A 12,749-nucleotide genomic window follows, 5' to 3' on the forward strand; every position below is an offset into this window, starting at 1 on the left:
CACTTCTTTCTAGAAAACTATGTACATTTCACAAAACAATCTATGGTCACAACGTTTCTCGTCATGGTCGGCGTTGGAAAACGGTCGTACAGATCCAAAAGAATCTTTATCCAAGTAAAAACGTTTTATAGTAGAAGAAAGTAAAATCATGAGGCCACTTTTTAGTTCTTAATCGGCTAGGAGGATGATCTGGATTGTGACGAGATGCTAAATACGCGCCTGAGGATTAAGAATGAGAACTGAAAGTATCGAAGAAAGCAGGATAAAGCTTAATTTCTTCGTTAATAATAGAACTGCAGATTCTTCAAAATATTTCTTGAGATATTTAATTATTTTATTACAGCAGAAAATCTTGTAAAAATTTTCAAAAATAATGATTACACCTTTCATCTTTATTCCCAAATAAATTTGGACATTTTTGAAAAAGGTTCTATCCAGAAAAAAAAGAGAGAACACCTCATTCTTTCGGAATGTTTCAAATTTGAAATAATTTTTCTGCCCAAAAGGAAAGGATGATACTTGGCCAACCTCTTTCTGGAGAAATTGAGGAATCAGAAAAAATAATAATAAACAGATGATCAGAATTACAATCTACGGAGAGCATGTAGAAAGAAAAATTGCATAATTAGGGATTAAAGATTGGAAAATTGTAGAATTTCCTTGACTTTAAATAAAATGGGTGACCTGTAAGAGCTGGAATATGTAAGATTCAAATTCCTGGATGACTGGAGTCCGATAAAAGAAATCGGTATTAGAAGATAGAGTGTAATATCTGTAATAAGGATCGATTGGCGATGAGTGCAAAAACTAAAAAATCGACAAATAGCATAAAAACATTTTGCAACTAATGAACCAAGCAATTTGGATTCCATCTTCTACTAACACATTCAATAATAATTCGCACCTGTTCCCTTATCTTGGACTACAATATTTTCGATATAAAATACTAAAAACCCTTCCTTCTTAACGATTGGAGCTATCGTATCGCATGACGTCTGATAGAGCATGTGATAGAACCACTGTGAATTCTAGTCTGGCTGTAGTCTAAAATTGCTGATATCTAGCGAGAGGAATTAGCAACTGGATGAAGCCAAAAGGTAAAGTTCAAATCGGCATTAGAAAGATATAAAAACTAAGATGGATATAAAAATTTTATTCGCAGGAGTGCAGGAAACTCGACAAGTTTTTTAAGACCTTCTCGAGTTTATTTTACATTAAAGAAGAAGCTGATCTTAGTAAATTTGAATGAATAAATTTCCAACAATTAGCCTTTTAAAAGGATACTTTTAAACTCTTAACATTTTAAGAATATTAAGTTTGGTTCAGTTTTAGAAATGAACAAATTTTTATGACAACGTTTCGAACTTGATTTAGCTCATCTTGAGAGCGAAAAAACAGAAACTAAGGATCTGAATTTTTACAAATGTTGCAAAAAATAAAGAATAAACGACACATTTAGAACTGTTAATAGAGCTGTGGGGTTGAACCAAACGCTCCAATCTCCAAAGGATTCAATCACTACAATCTAAAATCTCCTTAACAAAAACTTACAGTTTAAAAAGTTAAGTATAAGGGTTGATTAAACGCCAAAAGGTACACAAATCAGCAAGTACCCAACATTTCATTAATACTTCATTAATATTTAAGTAATTTTACTGCTTTAATTTTCATTAATATTTTTTAGAATTTATTAGATGTCACAGACCCTTATGCTGGCCATTTTCATCTACAAAATATATTTTCAAGTAGCACTGTAGATTGACTATAATATCTATTTTATATATAACAATCAAACTATTAATTACAGGTTAGAAAGAAAAACGTTATAAAAAATAAAAAAAAATTATGAGGCTAAAAAATTCAAAACCTTTTTTAAAAAATGCTTACACCAACATACATCAATGATTTTGTTTATTTTATTTATTTATTTTTATTTTTAAATAAAAATTGTCGGTTTAAGTTCATTCTTCGATTAAAGTAATTGTTATTTTATGTAGTAGTCAAACGTTTATAATAATAGGTAATAATTATCTGGCTTTATCGCAAATAATATAGTTTTCTTCAATTACATTCTCAATCTAGGTATTCATATTTTAAAGAATGATTATAGTTGCGGTCCCTAAACCATCCTCAATAACAATTTTTTTAAAAAAGCGTTTTGAATAACATAGGAAGATATTTGTACGTAAATAGCAAAATTAAACTGCGATTTCAGTACTTCCTTTTAAGAGGAGTAAGAAAAATAAACTGTGATTGCAGTACTTCTAGGCAAAGAGGCAAAGATTTTTTAATCGAACGACAATTCATTGATTTAAATCGGTTCACTCATTGATAATTTAAACGATTGCAGTACTTCCTCTTAGTAGGTGCAAGAGCATGATGGCATTTCACAGCCACGTAGAGGAGCTTTAACCACTTATTCGAGCTGAATTTTAACAAAATCGGACTAAGCGTTATGGAAATATTGGTAATAATAGTTTTAGAAAGGGCCTTACTTGGGTGGGGCAAACTCCCCTCCTTATGAGTCACAGCGTCGAGACTTTTAAAGTGCAAATCTGTACAAAATTTCGATTCGAATGACACTTCATTCATGAAAATCGGTACACGTGTCGATAATTTGAAACGATTGCTATACTTCCCCTTAACAAGTGTAAGAGCTGATCGCCGCTTTAATGTTACGTAGGGGAGCCCTATCCCTATCATCCTACCAAATTTTATCAAAATCGGGCCAAGATTTACAGAGTAATTAGTAATAATAATTTTGGAGGGGGCCTTACATACATGGGGCTAACTCCTCTCCCATTTGAGGTACAGCGTCGAGACCCCCAAAAGGCACATCTACATAAAATTCCGAATCGAATGACACCTCATTCATGAAAATCGGTTCGCCCGTTTAGGCGCTACGCAGTTTACAAAAAAGGTAACAACAACAAGAAGAAGAACAACAACAACAATTTTTGAAAATGTTGTTTTTGCGCATTTTTCGCATCGTTTTTCTCGAAAACTAATAAATCTATGTTATTACGAAAAAATTACAGTTATAAAGGAGGATTTGCACTATATTATAAAGAAAATTTGGGAATTTTATCTTTTATAGAAAAAGAGAAAAAAATTGTCGAAGTTGGGTGTTTTTCAACGTTACGCTTTTTCGTGCAGTTTTTAACGATCAACCCTTATACAACTGTCCTACCGGACAGTTTTAATACATCGAACGATAGTAAATGCTCCATTTTATGTCTCAAACCTGGACTATACACACTGACCTTAACATTCCTTTTATCACCGAAGTTGCTAAAACACGATACAGAAAACTGCACTATTCTTCTAGAACTCTTCCTGGGAACCCGACAAGACGTCTTAAAAGATAGTGGCCTCGTGATCTCCTCTCTAGTGAAGAGAGTGATTAACCATCTAATATTTGGGAGTGTTACCACTGGGTAACTTCTCCACTCGTTACTTATCATTTGTTACTCGGTTATCTAACGCGCTGATCGTAGGCGCAAATAAACGCAAAAAGAAAAAAAAAGAACTGTCATTTTCCCATTTCATTTTAATTTCTAATATAACCAAAATTTTGGTCGCTCACTTTATTATCTACTGTAGAGAATGAAGTCTATCTTTCTCAAACCCATAATGCCGCTGTATTGCTGTTCAGGACGTACATTTAAGCTTCTGAAAAGGGCGACTGAGAGATAATCTCCACTATTTGGAGAGGAATACAGAGTCCAAACAACTTTTTCTCAGTAATACCTTATAATCTTTTCCAATTACCCTCCTATTTTACGTCAATACGGTTTGAAGTAATAAAATATAAAACCTTTGAAAAAATAACAGGGTTGGATTATATTTTAATTAAAAACTGTAGAATTTCTCTTGTTTACCTTAGCAGGTAATATTTGCATAATATTAAAAAATTATAAAATTTCAATTTTCCGAACTAGCCACCGTGTTTAAAGTGCAAAATAAATACTCAAAAACGTGGTGGAATTTATAAAAATTATTAATTATTATTATTTTTTAAAGAATAATATTAGTCAGTGATTATTCCATTCTAAGTGATGGAAACAATTATAAGTGCAAAGGAAGGGATTAGCTAAGTGAACAGCGTACTGGAATCCCATGCGGAGATCCCGGGTTCGATTCCAGCTGCTGGCAGTTATATTTTCTCTTTTCAAGAGCTGCTTACAGCTCACTGTCCGGTGATGTTTGTCAGAGTAACCAGGGCTCCAGTGTCCTCAGAGGCTGACGTGCCTTAAGTTAAAGCAAAACAAGAATTATAAGGGCAATAAAACATTAATAAAAATATATGTGCATTTTCACCTCTTTTTGTTTTTGGAGTTCCTAAATACTGTGGTTTTCCTCAACCAAATATTTCTTGTAATTTCAGCTTCTATTCAGGTTCTATCCCAGATATCCTCTTCGTAACAGTGGAGCCTTTCTAGGACGCCATCTATCCACTTCTCCTTGGCTCTACGCTTCCTGCTTCTTCCTTCGGCTTCCCAGTCTAGGATATTCTTCAATCTTCCATTCCGCTTACATGGCTGAACCATCTTTCTTTCTTTTCCTCCACTTTCTGCAGCTCATTTTTTGAAACGTTCATTTTGTTTCTTACTCATTCAAGCCTTGATACTCGTGGTGCCCATCTCCAGTAATCCATCTCGGTAGCTGGAAGCTTTATCCTTAAAGCCTTTGTTCAAGGTCCAAGTCTCGGCGGCATATACGAGGGTCGTTTGAAAAGTCCGTGCAAAAATAAAAACTACTTAATTTTTTGGGAGTAAACCTTTTTTATTTTTCAACATAGTCTCCTTTTAAGCTTATACACTTCGCCCAACGCTGCTCTAGTTTGTTGATCCCTTCCGAATAATAGGATATGTCCAAGTCTGAAAAATAGCCATTCGTTTCTGCAATCACCTCCTCGTTTGTATAAAATCTTTTTCCCGCCAGCCATTTCTTCATATTGGGGAACAAATAGTAGCCCGAGGAAGCCAAGTCTGGAGAATAGGGGGGATGTGAAACGAGTTGGAACCCTATTTCCATTAATTTTGCGACCACAACTGCTGAGGTGTGAGCTGGTGCGTTGTCGTAATGGTAAAGGACTTTTTTGTGGGCCAATCGTGGGCGTTTTTCTTGCAGCTCGGTTTTCAAACGGTCCAATAACGATGAATAATATGCACCTGTAATAGTTTTACCCTTTTCCAGATAGTCGATGAGGATTATTCCTTGCGAATCCCAAAAGACAGTCGCCATAATCTTTCCGGCCGAAGGAACGGTCTTCGCCTTTTTTGGCGCAGATTCCCCCTTGGTAACCCATTGTTTAGATTGTTCTTTGGTCTCAGGAGTGTAGTGATGTATCCATGTTTCATCCACAGTGACGAAACGACGCTTAAAGTCCTGCGGATTCTTCTGGAACAGCTGCAAACCGTCCTTACACGATTTAGTTTTTGGTCAAGCGTGAGCATTCGCGGCACCCATCTTACGGATAGCTTTGTCATGTCCAAATGTTGATGTAAAATATTATGTACCCGTTCATTCGAGATGCCCACAGCACTAGCAATCTCACGCACCTTCACTCTTCTGTCATCCATCACAATATCATGGATTTTATCAATGATTTCTGGAGTAATAACCTCAACAGGGCGTCCAGAACGTTCAGCGTCACTTGTGCCCATATGGCCACTCCGAAAATTTGGAAACCACTTATAAACTGTTCTAATCGAAGGTGCAGAGTCACCATAATGTTTATCAAGCTTCTCTTTAGTCTCCTGAGGCGTTTTGCCTTTCATAAAGTAGTGTTTAATCAACACACGAAATTCTTTTTCGTCCATTTTTTGAAAATCACTCGACTTCCTCGATTCAAACGAATGCCAAACACAAAGAAATAGACCGATCTGGCTGAAACTTGGTGTGTGTTCTTCCAAGAGATGCTACTAACTAAACATAACCTCGATAAGCGCCAGTAGGGCTATTTCTCTGACTTTACACGGACTTTTCAAACGACCCTCGTAGTAGTACTAAGAAGTATACTAAGTACCAAGCTACTATAAATTGTCTTTTTGGTACAATTTAGGATATGGCCGCTCCATTTTGCGGGGTTCAGTACGCGGATTGCTCTTTTTTGCGCTTTATTTATTTATATTGAAAAAATAATTCAATTTTATTTTAATTATTTTCTTATTTTACAATTCTAAATGTCAAGTTAATCGAATATTCTGATTTCAATGGCCTTTCTAACCTTCAGCGGGTGGCTAGGATTTTGAATCATTATCCAAGAAATACCGAACTATTTAAGAATATTATAATCACATTAGAATTATGATTCCTAACACACCTAACTGGAGGAAGTGGATTTGAAGGAAGTGTAGTAGTAGAGACATGTTGTGGATCAGAGGGTTGTAATGGCTGTGTAGATTTGAGTGGAGTTTTGTGTATCGAGATTGGGGCTATTTCAGAGGCGAGAGAAATATTTAGATCAGAGTGTATTGTGTGATTGGAGACGTAGAAGGGAGCGTGTTAGAGATCTCGCTCATCTGATCTCTGTATTCCCTCTCACCGTACCTCATCCTTTGACAAGTCCATCCTAATACGAGCTACCTCTCTATGGAACACCTTTCCATCATCTGTCCGCCATGCTCCTACCCTTTCCATCTATAAATCCCTTCTATTCAGTTATTCTTCTTTCTATCCAGATTCCTCCGAAATTTTAATTGTTTTAATTTATTGTTATTTTGATTTTCATCTTTTGTAAATACTTATTTATTTATTTTCTTTCAATCACAGGCCAAACTATTAAGGCCTCTATTTGTACCTGTGTTTTGTCCCAGAATAATAAATTTATTTTCTATTCTATCCTAACTAGGTGATTATTTTGGACTCTTTATTCTAGTTGAATTCAAACTGAGACTCCAAAATATGTGAAAGTTGACTTTTAAACAATTACCTAGTAAACTTTCAGAGAAAAATATTACAAAGCAAAAATACAAAAACCTGTTGTAACTTTTTGCAGGGTGTGCCTTCTTGACATACTTCAGCCGGGACAGCGCGGCTATGGCTCAGCATGCACTGCACGAGAAACGCACGCTTCCAGGGGTAAGTAGTAATTTGTATAAGAAATTTTGATATCTTTTTTTGATCAAGCGATATATCAATACTTTGTTACAACATCTAGTTTTGTCTTGGTCTTTTGAGAAGTATTTTATTTTTACTGTGTCTAGTGCATGAGTCAAAAACGTATTTCATTGACAAAATTCAGCAGAACTATCATAATTCCTCCTGAAAATGTGATAATATGTAGTTTTTTTTATATATTTTTTTTTTTATTTAAGACTTGTACAGTACAATTATGAAAAAAACATAATATATAGGCAATGGCAAATGCCGTCTGCCAGAGTTTACTGCATGAACAATTAAAGAAAAAATAAATAAATAATAAGTAAAATAAGTGAATAAAGAGTACAAATAAACAATATAAATTTAAACAATAATACATTATCTACTACCATTAAACTTATTGAGAAGGAAAATCAAAAAGGAAAAACACGTTTGATTAAAAAGAAAAATAAGGAGGGAAAAAATAAAATAAATAAAGAAATTACAATTCAAAAATTCTAGAATTATCTTATAATGTCTATTCTAAATAATGTCAGAAAGCCAGTGATACCTGACCCTCCAGGCATGGCGAGCATAGCGTAGCAGCGGGCAAGGTTGGACCTGGCCAGACAAGAACCCAATGATCTCCTCCCTGGAGAGAGTAGCCTTTTTGAAATAAATTTGACGAAACTCAGATAGTAAAGGACATTCCCCTAGAAAGTGGTAAATCTCCTCACGAACATTATAATTACACAGAGAACACTTTTCTTCGTCAAAGTCTCTATCTAACCAAGGCCTATGGTTCAGATACAGAAGCTCTCCTCGGAGCTTAAAAAACCAACGCAGATCAAGGATGTTTAGTTTATCATGAAAAGAGGCCGTTACGCAATCTTTATGTTCACGAACTAAGAAACTATATAAAGGAAAACGTTCGGACATAACCGCTCTGTTCAATGACTGCTCGGAAAGAGATTCCCTGATCGCAGAAACAAGAGAGAAAAACTGACTGCGCCAGTTCGGAAGATCAGCGAGGCAACCCTCAAAGCCATGGGAGTACAACCTTGCCAAAGAGAGCCAATGCTTGAACCAAAAAAGTTTTTTATTGATAATTTGTAGAGCTATTTTTTTAGTAAGTCTATTATCAGGAAAAGAAAGAGTTTTAAGAACATATTTAAAGTGCAAAGATAAAGTGTAAGTCTCAAAAGGTTCCAGACCTGATTCTATTGTAAGCATGTAATTTGGCGTAGAAGAAGAAAGAGAAAATAACTTCTTAATGAAGAATCTCTGAAATTTTTCTAATAAATCATAACACTGAAAACCCCAGACCTGGGCACCATAGCAAACCACAGCACGCGAAACACTTTTATAAACTTGGAGTTTAGCGTCTAATGGGACATTTTTATTCAAAATGAACTTATGCCACACTCTATTTAAACCAAGTTTGGCTACCGAGATTCTCTCTTCTAGGTGGGCAGAAAAGGATAGGCGAGGAGTTAGGATGACGCCGAGGTATTTGTATCTGTTCACCACCTCGATTCTTTGACCCCGATAATACCATTTCTCCGAAGAAGCCAACCTTCCACCGTTCCGAAAGATCATTATTTTTGATTTGGCCAAGTTCACAGAGAGATTCCACTGATCGCAATAACCCTCCAAAATTTTAATATTTCTTTGTAGGGCTAAAGGATTATCCGTCAATAACACAATGTCATCGGCATAGAGAAGGATCTTAATTTTTGTGTCACCCACCAAAACCCCACTTTCCAGGATATCTGGAAGATCATCCACAAATAAAGAAAACAGAATCGGGCTAATATGTAGTTATTATTCTAGATATAACATGATGAATATAATTAATAATATTAATTCAGTGTAAGGAGTCGGTCTAATGGTTATGAAGCATGGCTTTGTAAGTAGGAGATCACTAGTTCGAATCTCGCGTAAAGCTTTTTATTCGACAGAAAATATGTTTTTCTGTAAAGTATGAGCTTCCGTCTCCGTCCACGAAACCTAATTGGTAGTTGGACGTTAAGCCCCGCCTGAAAAAATAGGCGATTACTTTATTGGGTGGTCTGTAAAAATAAGAGTAAGTCATGATGTAGTCAAAGCTTTCTAGTTATTAAAGTTAGTCTATTCGCTTATTTTAAAATTAGATAAATCTAAGATTGCTTTGCAAAATTTGCGGAATCCTGGGAGTATTAAAATAACCTTTTAAATGTTTTTTTTTTTTTTTTTTTAAAGACCGCGATTGGACTTATAATGTTATTTATCATTTAAACTGCGTTGGATATGTTTCCTTCATTGCAAAGAATTTTTCTCCGATGATTGCCACCATTCTTGAAGTTTTAGCAATGTAACAGGTGTACATCCTGCGGAAAGGAAGGGAACTCCTGTTTGAAAATAATCTTTGGTGATGCCTCTTGATACGAGAAAAAGTATTTACCATCGAAGAAATGGTCGAGCGAAGAGATTAACCTGGATTCCCTAGGAGCGTCTTAACTTTCCAATGATTGGACAGTGTTGTCTCTAAAAAGAGTGCATCCTGAGCGGGAATCTCTGCAGATGTTGATATGGACCTATTTCTTTAATTAATTTATTATGGAGAATAATTGTTTTGGTTTTTAAATCTAAAAATCACTTAAAATGCCATACATTTCGTTTAATGTTTTAAAGAATCTCTAAATAGAAAGTGGGTAAAGCTGATATAAAAAAAAAACAAAATAATGTAGAATAGAACAGAAGCCAGCAAAGGGTAAATGGTGTAATTCTCATAGTTGTGGTAAAGCCGTAACGACCAACTTCAGCTGGCGGAGGCATTTAAAACTGTAAGAACGTTCCTTTTGTAGGTTTTGCTGTACAGAGGGGAATGAGCCCCTAAATGGTATTTCATCCGGCTACCACTGGCCAGCCTACGTCGTAATTTGTTTAATAATTTACATTGTTTTTTTCACTTACATGGTGTTTTTTATTCTAACAGTTATGACGTTGTTCGTATTCTATTCATGTGTTTTGCAAAAATAAATACCGGCCAGATAGTTACTAAATTACGTTTGTTTCCACTGAACTGTGAAAAAGGAATTTGTACGATTTTTTGGGGGGGGAAGTTGATGTTTAAAGGGACTAGATTTAAAATAGACGCGTTCAGAGTCTGCCACATTAAAGGAAGCTAGCAAAATATTAATAATAATAATGATATAGTCAGGAATTAGCTGAGAAGTTAGCGTATACTGGATTCAAACATGGAGATCCTAGGTTCGAATCCAAAAAATAAAAATAAATTAAAATGATTCCAAATTTTCCTAATTGTAAGTTTGTTTTTCAATATTTTACGAGTTTTCAGTAAAAAAAAAAAAAAAGAGGAAAAATACTTCTGATAAGGACACTTTTACCAGGACATCTCCCTCCTAGCAGAAGATCGAAATAGTACTACCCTCCAAGAAGAGTGTGTCACCCGAGTACAAGACTATACTACGCACATTTTGGAAAGTCGAAGGAGAATGGAAATATAACTTATTTAGCCACAGGATAGAACCTTGCAGAACTTCGATATCTCTAATATCTTGTCTTCTGAATAACTCTGTGCCAAGAACCATTATCGGGTTTTCTACCAATAAGATAAGAAAGGTTGGAATGTTAATCTTCGAATTTTGCTTTTAAAGACGGTAAATTGGTTTATGCTTCATTTCCTCTTTAAAATAATTTAAACTCAGTGCTCTTACGTAAGAATTCATAAGCAGACAGGATAGAAGACGCACCGATCTTATAACAATGAAAAAAGTATCAGTCAATAGCATAAGCCCTGAAGATGAGCTTAATCCCTAGGTCAAAAGCTCGGCAAAATAAATGATAAATCATGACTGAAATTGGCAATAATCTTTCTAGCTACTATATTAATGAATCAGTTACCCAAAACGATGAACACTATCTTAACTGAATAAATTTTTCAGTTTCAGTTTTTTTTTGTTCAAGTTTTTCTCAAGAAAAATGGCTTCTGCATGATTTATAGGTAACATCTTTCCAGGATCATTCAATTAAGGACATTTCAGGGTGTGGTGGGTGAATTGGGTTACCACTAATGTGCCATTACTGTTTATTGTACTAGTTTACCACCTGAATAATATTCATCAACATTCTTTATTAGTTTTAAGGCAATTATACACACAGGGCCTTATATACACAGGGCCTTATACGATAATTATTTGTAATCACTTAAAGAAAGCATTTTGAATTATATAAAGTAAAAGAAATAAAGTAAAAATACAACTAACTGTGTTTATCTTCTGTACAAAAAATTAATTTAATAAAAAATTCATTCAAACATTAAAATAAATAATTTTTTTTTTTTTAATCTTTTATTTTAATTTACCACTGCAACAGTTGTTGCAACAAGCAAATATGGTAAGAAATGAAAGAAAATCATGAGTGGCGAAGGCACCCAGTGGTGTCACTCCAGTAACGTGCTTAGCTCTCACGATAAGAGTAGATCACGAGGCCATCTTCTCTTCAATCTCCTTAGAGGATTACCTTGGTAATGTGGAGGAAGATAGGTGTTCTGTGAGAGGGTTAGGATGAGCTGCTGTAGAGGAGTGTTAGCAAGATCTGTAATGAAAGGGATTTTGAGATCATTATGGATGATGAGGTTAGATATATAGAACGGAGCGTTAAGAAGTTTTCGTAGTATTTTTGGCTGTAATGCCCTGGTGGCGTAGTGAGTTGGAACGCTTAGTCGATCCCCATATTTCGATGCCGTATGACCAAACAGTTGATATAAGAGTCTTTTGTTATGTAGGTTAAGTTTCGAACGTTTGTCAAGTAGTCTGGCGAGAAGTTTTGTAGCGTTTGTTAGTTTCTTGTCTTTTCGAGTCCAGTATGGGGATTCCATGTCAACCGTTTGTCTAGATGCAGTCCAAGGTAGCGTACTTTGGCCACAGTTGGTATAGGAGTTTGGTTCAAGATGATGGGCGGTAGGATTTTCCGTCTGAGAATAAATACTATAAACTTTGACTTCGAAACGTTAGTTTTGATTCTCCATTTGAAAAGCCAGTCCTGTAAGTAGTTGATGTGTGTTTGTAGAGCTCGTGTAGCGATAAGAATTTTAAAATAAAATTTCCAACTATAAGAAAGAACAAAAAAAAGTTATCCATCTACAAATCCTGAATTTCTATTTCATCTACAATTTTTTGTTTTTTGACTGGAAATTCGATTTCGAGTTAAAATCTTTTCTGAAATAATAAGAATTAAATATGGTTTAAACGTTTAGAGTTTGAAGTGACTTTGTAAGTTACATATTTTGGGAATAATAGTAAAAGAAGGTCGATTGGCTGTTCAAACCAGATTTGTCGATTTCATTTCGAGTACTTCAATTTGAGCCATATTTATGTTTTACCTTTATAAAGAGAACTTAATTTTTTCTTCACGTTTATTTTGGAGAAGGTACTACATACGTTACAATAGACGAACTTACTGAGCTTGCCATGGGAATAGAAGCTTCGGCTAGCAAGATATATATGACTAAATAAAGTTGAAGGAATATCTCCCATTTACTTTAGCTGTTTTTCTTCGTTTTTCCCTTCTACTTCTTCTTCATCTCTTTTTAGATCCCGGAGGGCCGATTTCACCCTTGGCCTATGTCGCCATTTCTGCTGCTAACCCTTTAGGGGACT

At 35.0% G+C, this 12,749-nt stretch overlaps 1 protein-coding gene across 8 annotated transcripts in view; it reads left to right on the plus strand.

Annotated features, from left to right (window-relative positions):
- The window catches only part of LOC141454028 (uncharacterized), a 772,684-nt gene that overhangs the window by 373,458 nt on the left and 386,477 nt on the right, over nucleotides 1–12,749 (plus strand). For 6 of the 8 annotated variants that reach the window (XR_012458371.1, XR_012458372.1, XR_012458373.1 and 3 more), the window contains one exon: nucleotides 7,004–7,086. Coding sequence is in view for 3 of the 8 variants with exons in the window: in XM_074127800.1 (XP_073983901.1) it covers nucleotides 7,004–7,086 (83 nt within the window). In the remaining 5 variants the exon portion in view is untranslated. Of the gene's footprint in view, nucleotides 1–7,003; nucleotides 8,959–12,749 lie in introns of those variants that run through there. The other 2 variants (XR_012458370.1, XR_012458374.1) reach the window with 1 other exon arrangement.

Source organism: Rhodnius prolixus, unplaced genomic scaffold, assembly GCF_049639745.1.
Source record: "Rhodnius prolixus isolate KJV_2025 unplaced genomic scaffold, Rpr scaffold_9, whole genome shotgun sequence".
In the NCBI taxonomy this organism is placed as follows: domain Eukaryota; kingdom Metazoa; phylum Arthropoda; class Insecta; order Hemiptera; family Reduviidae; genus Rhodnius; species Rhodnius prolixus.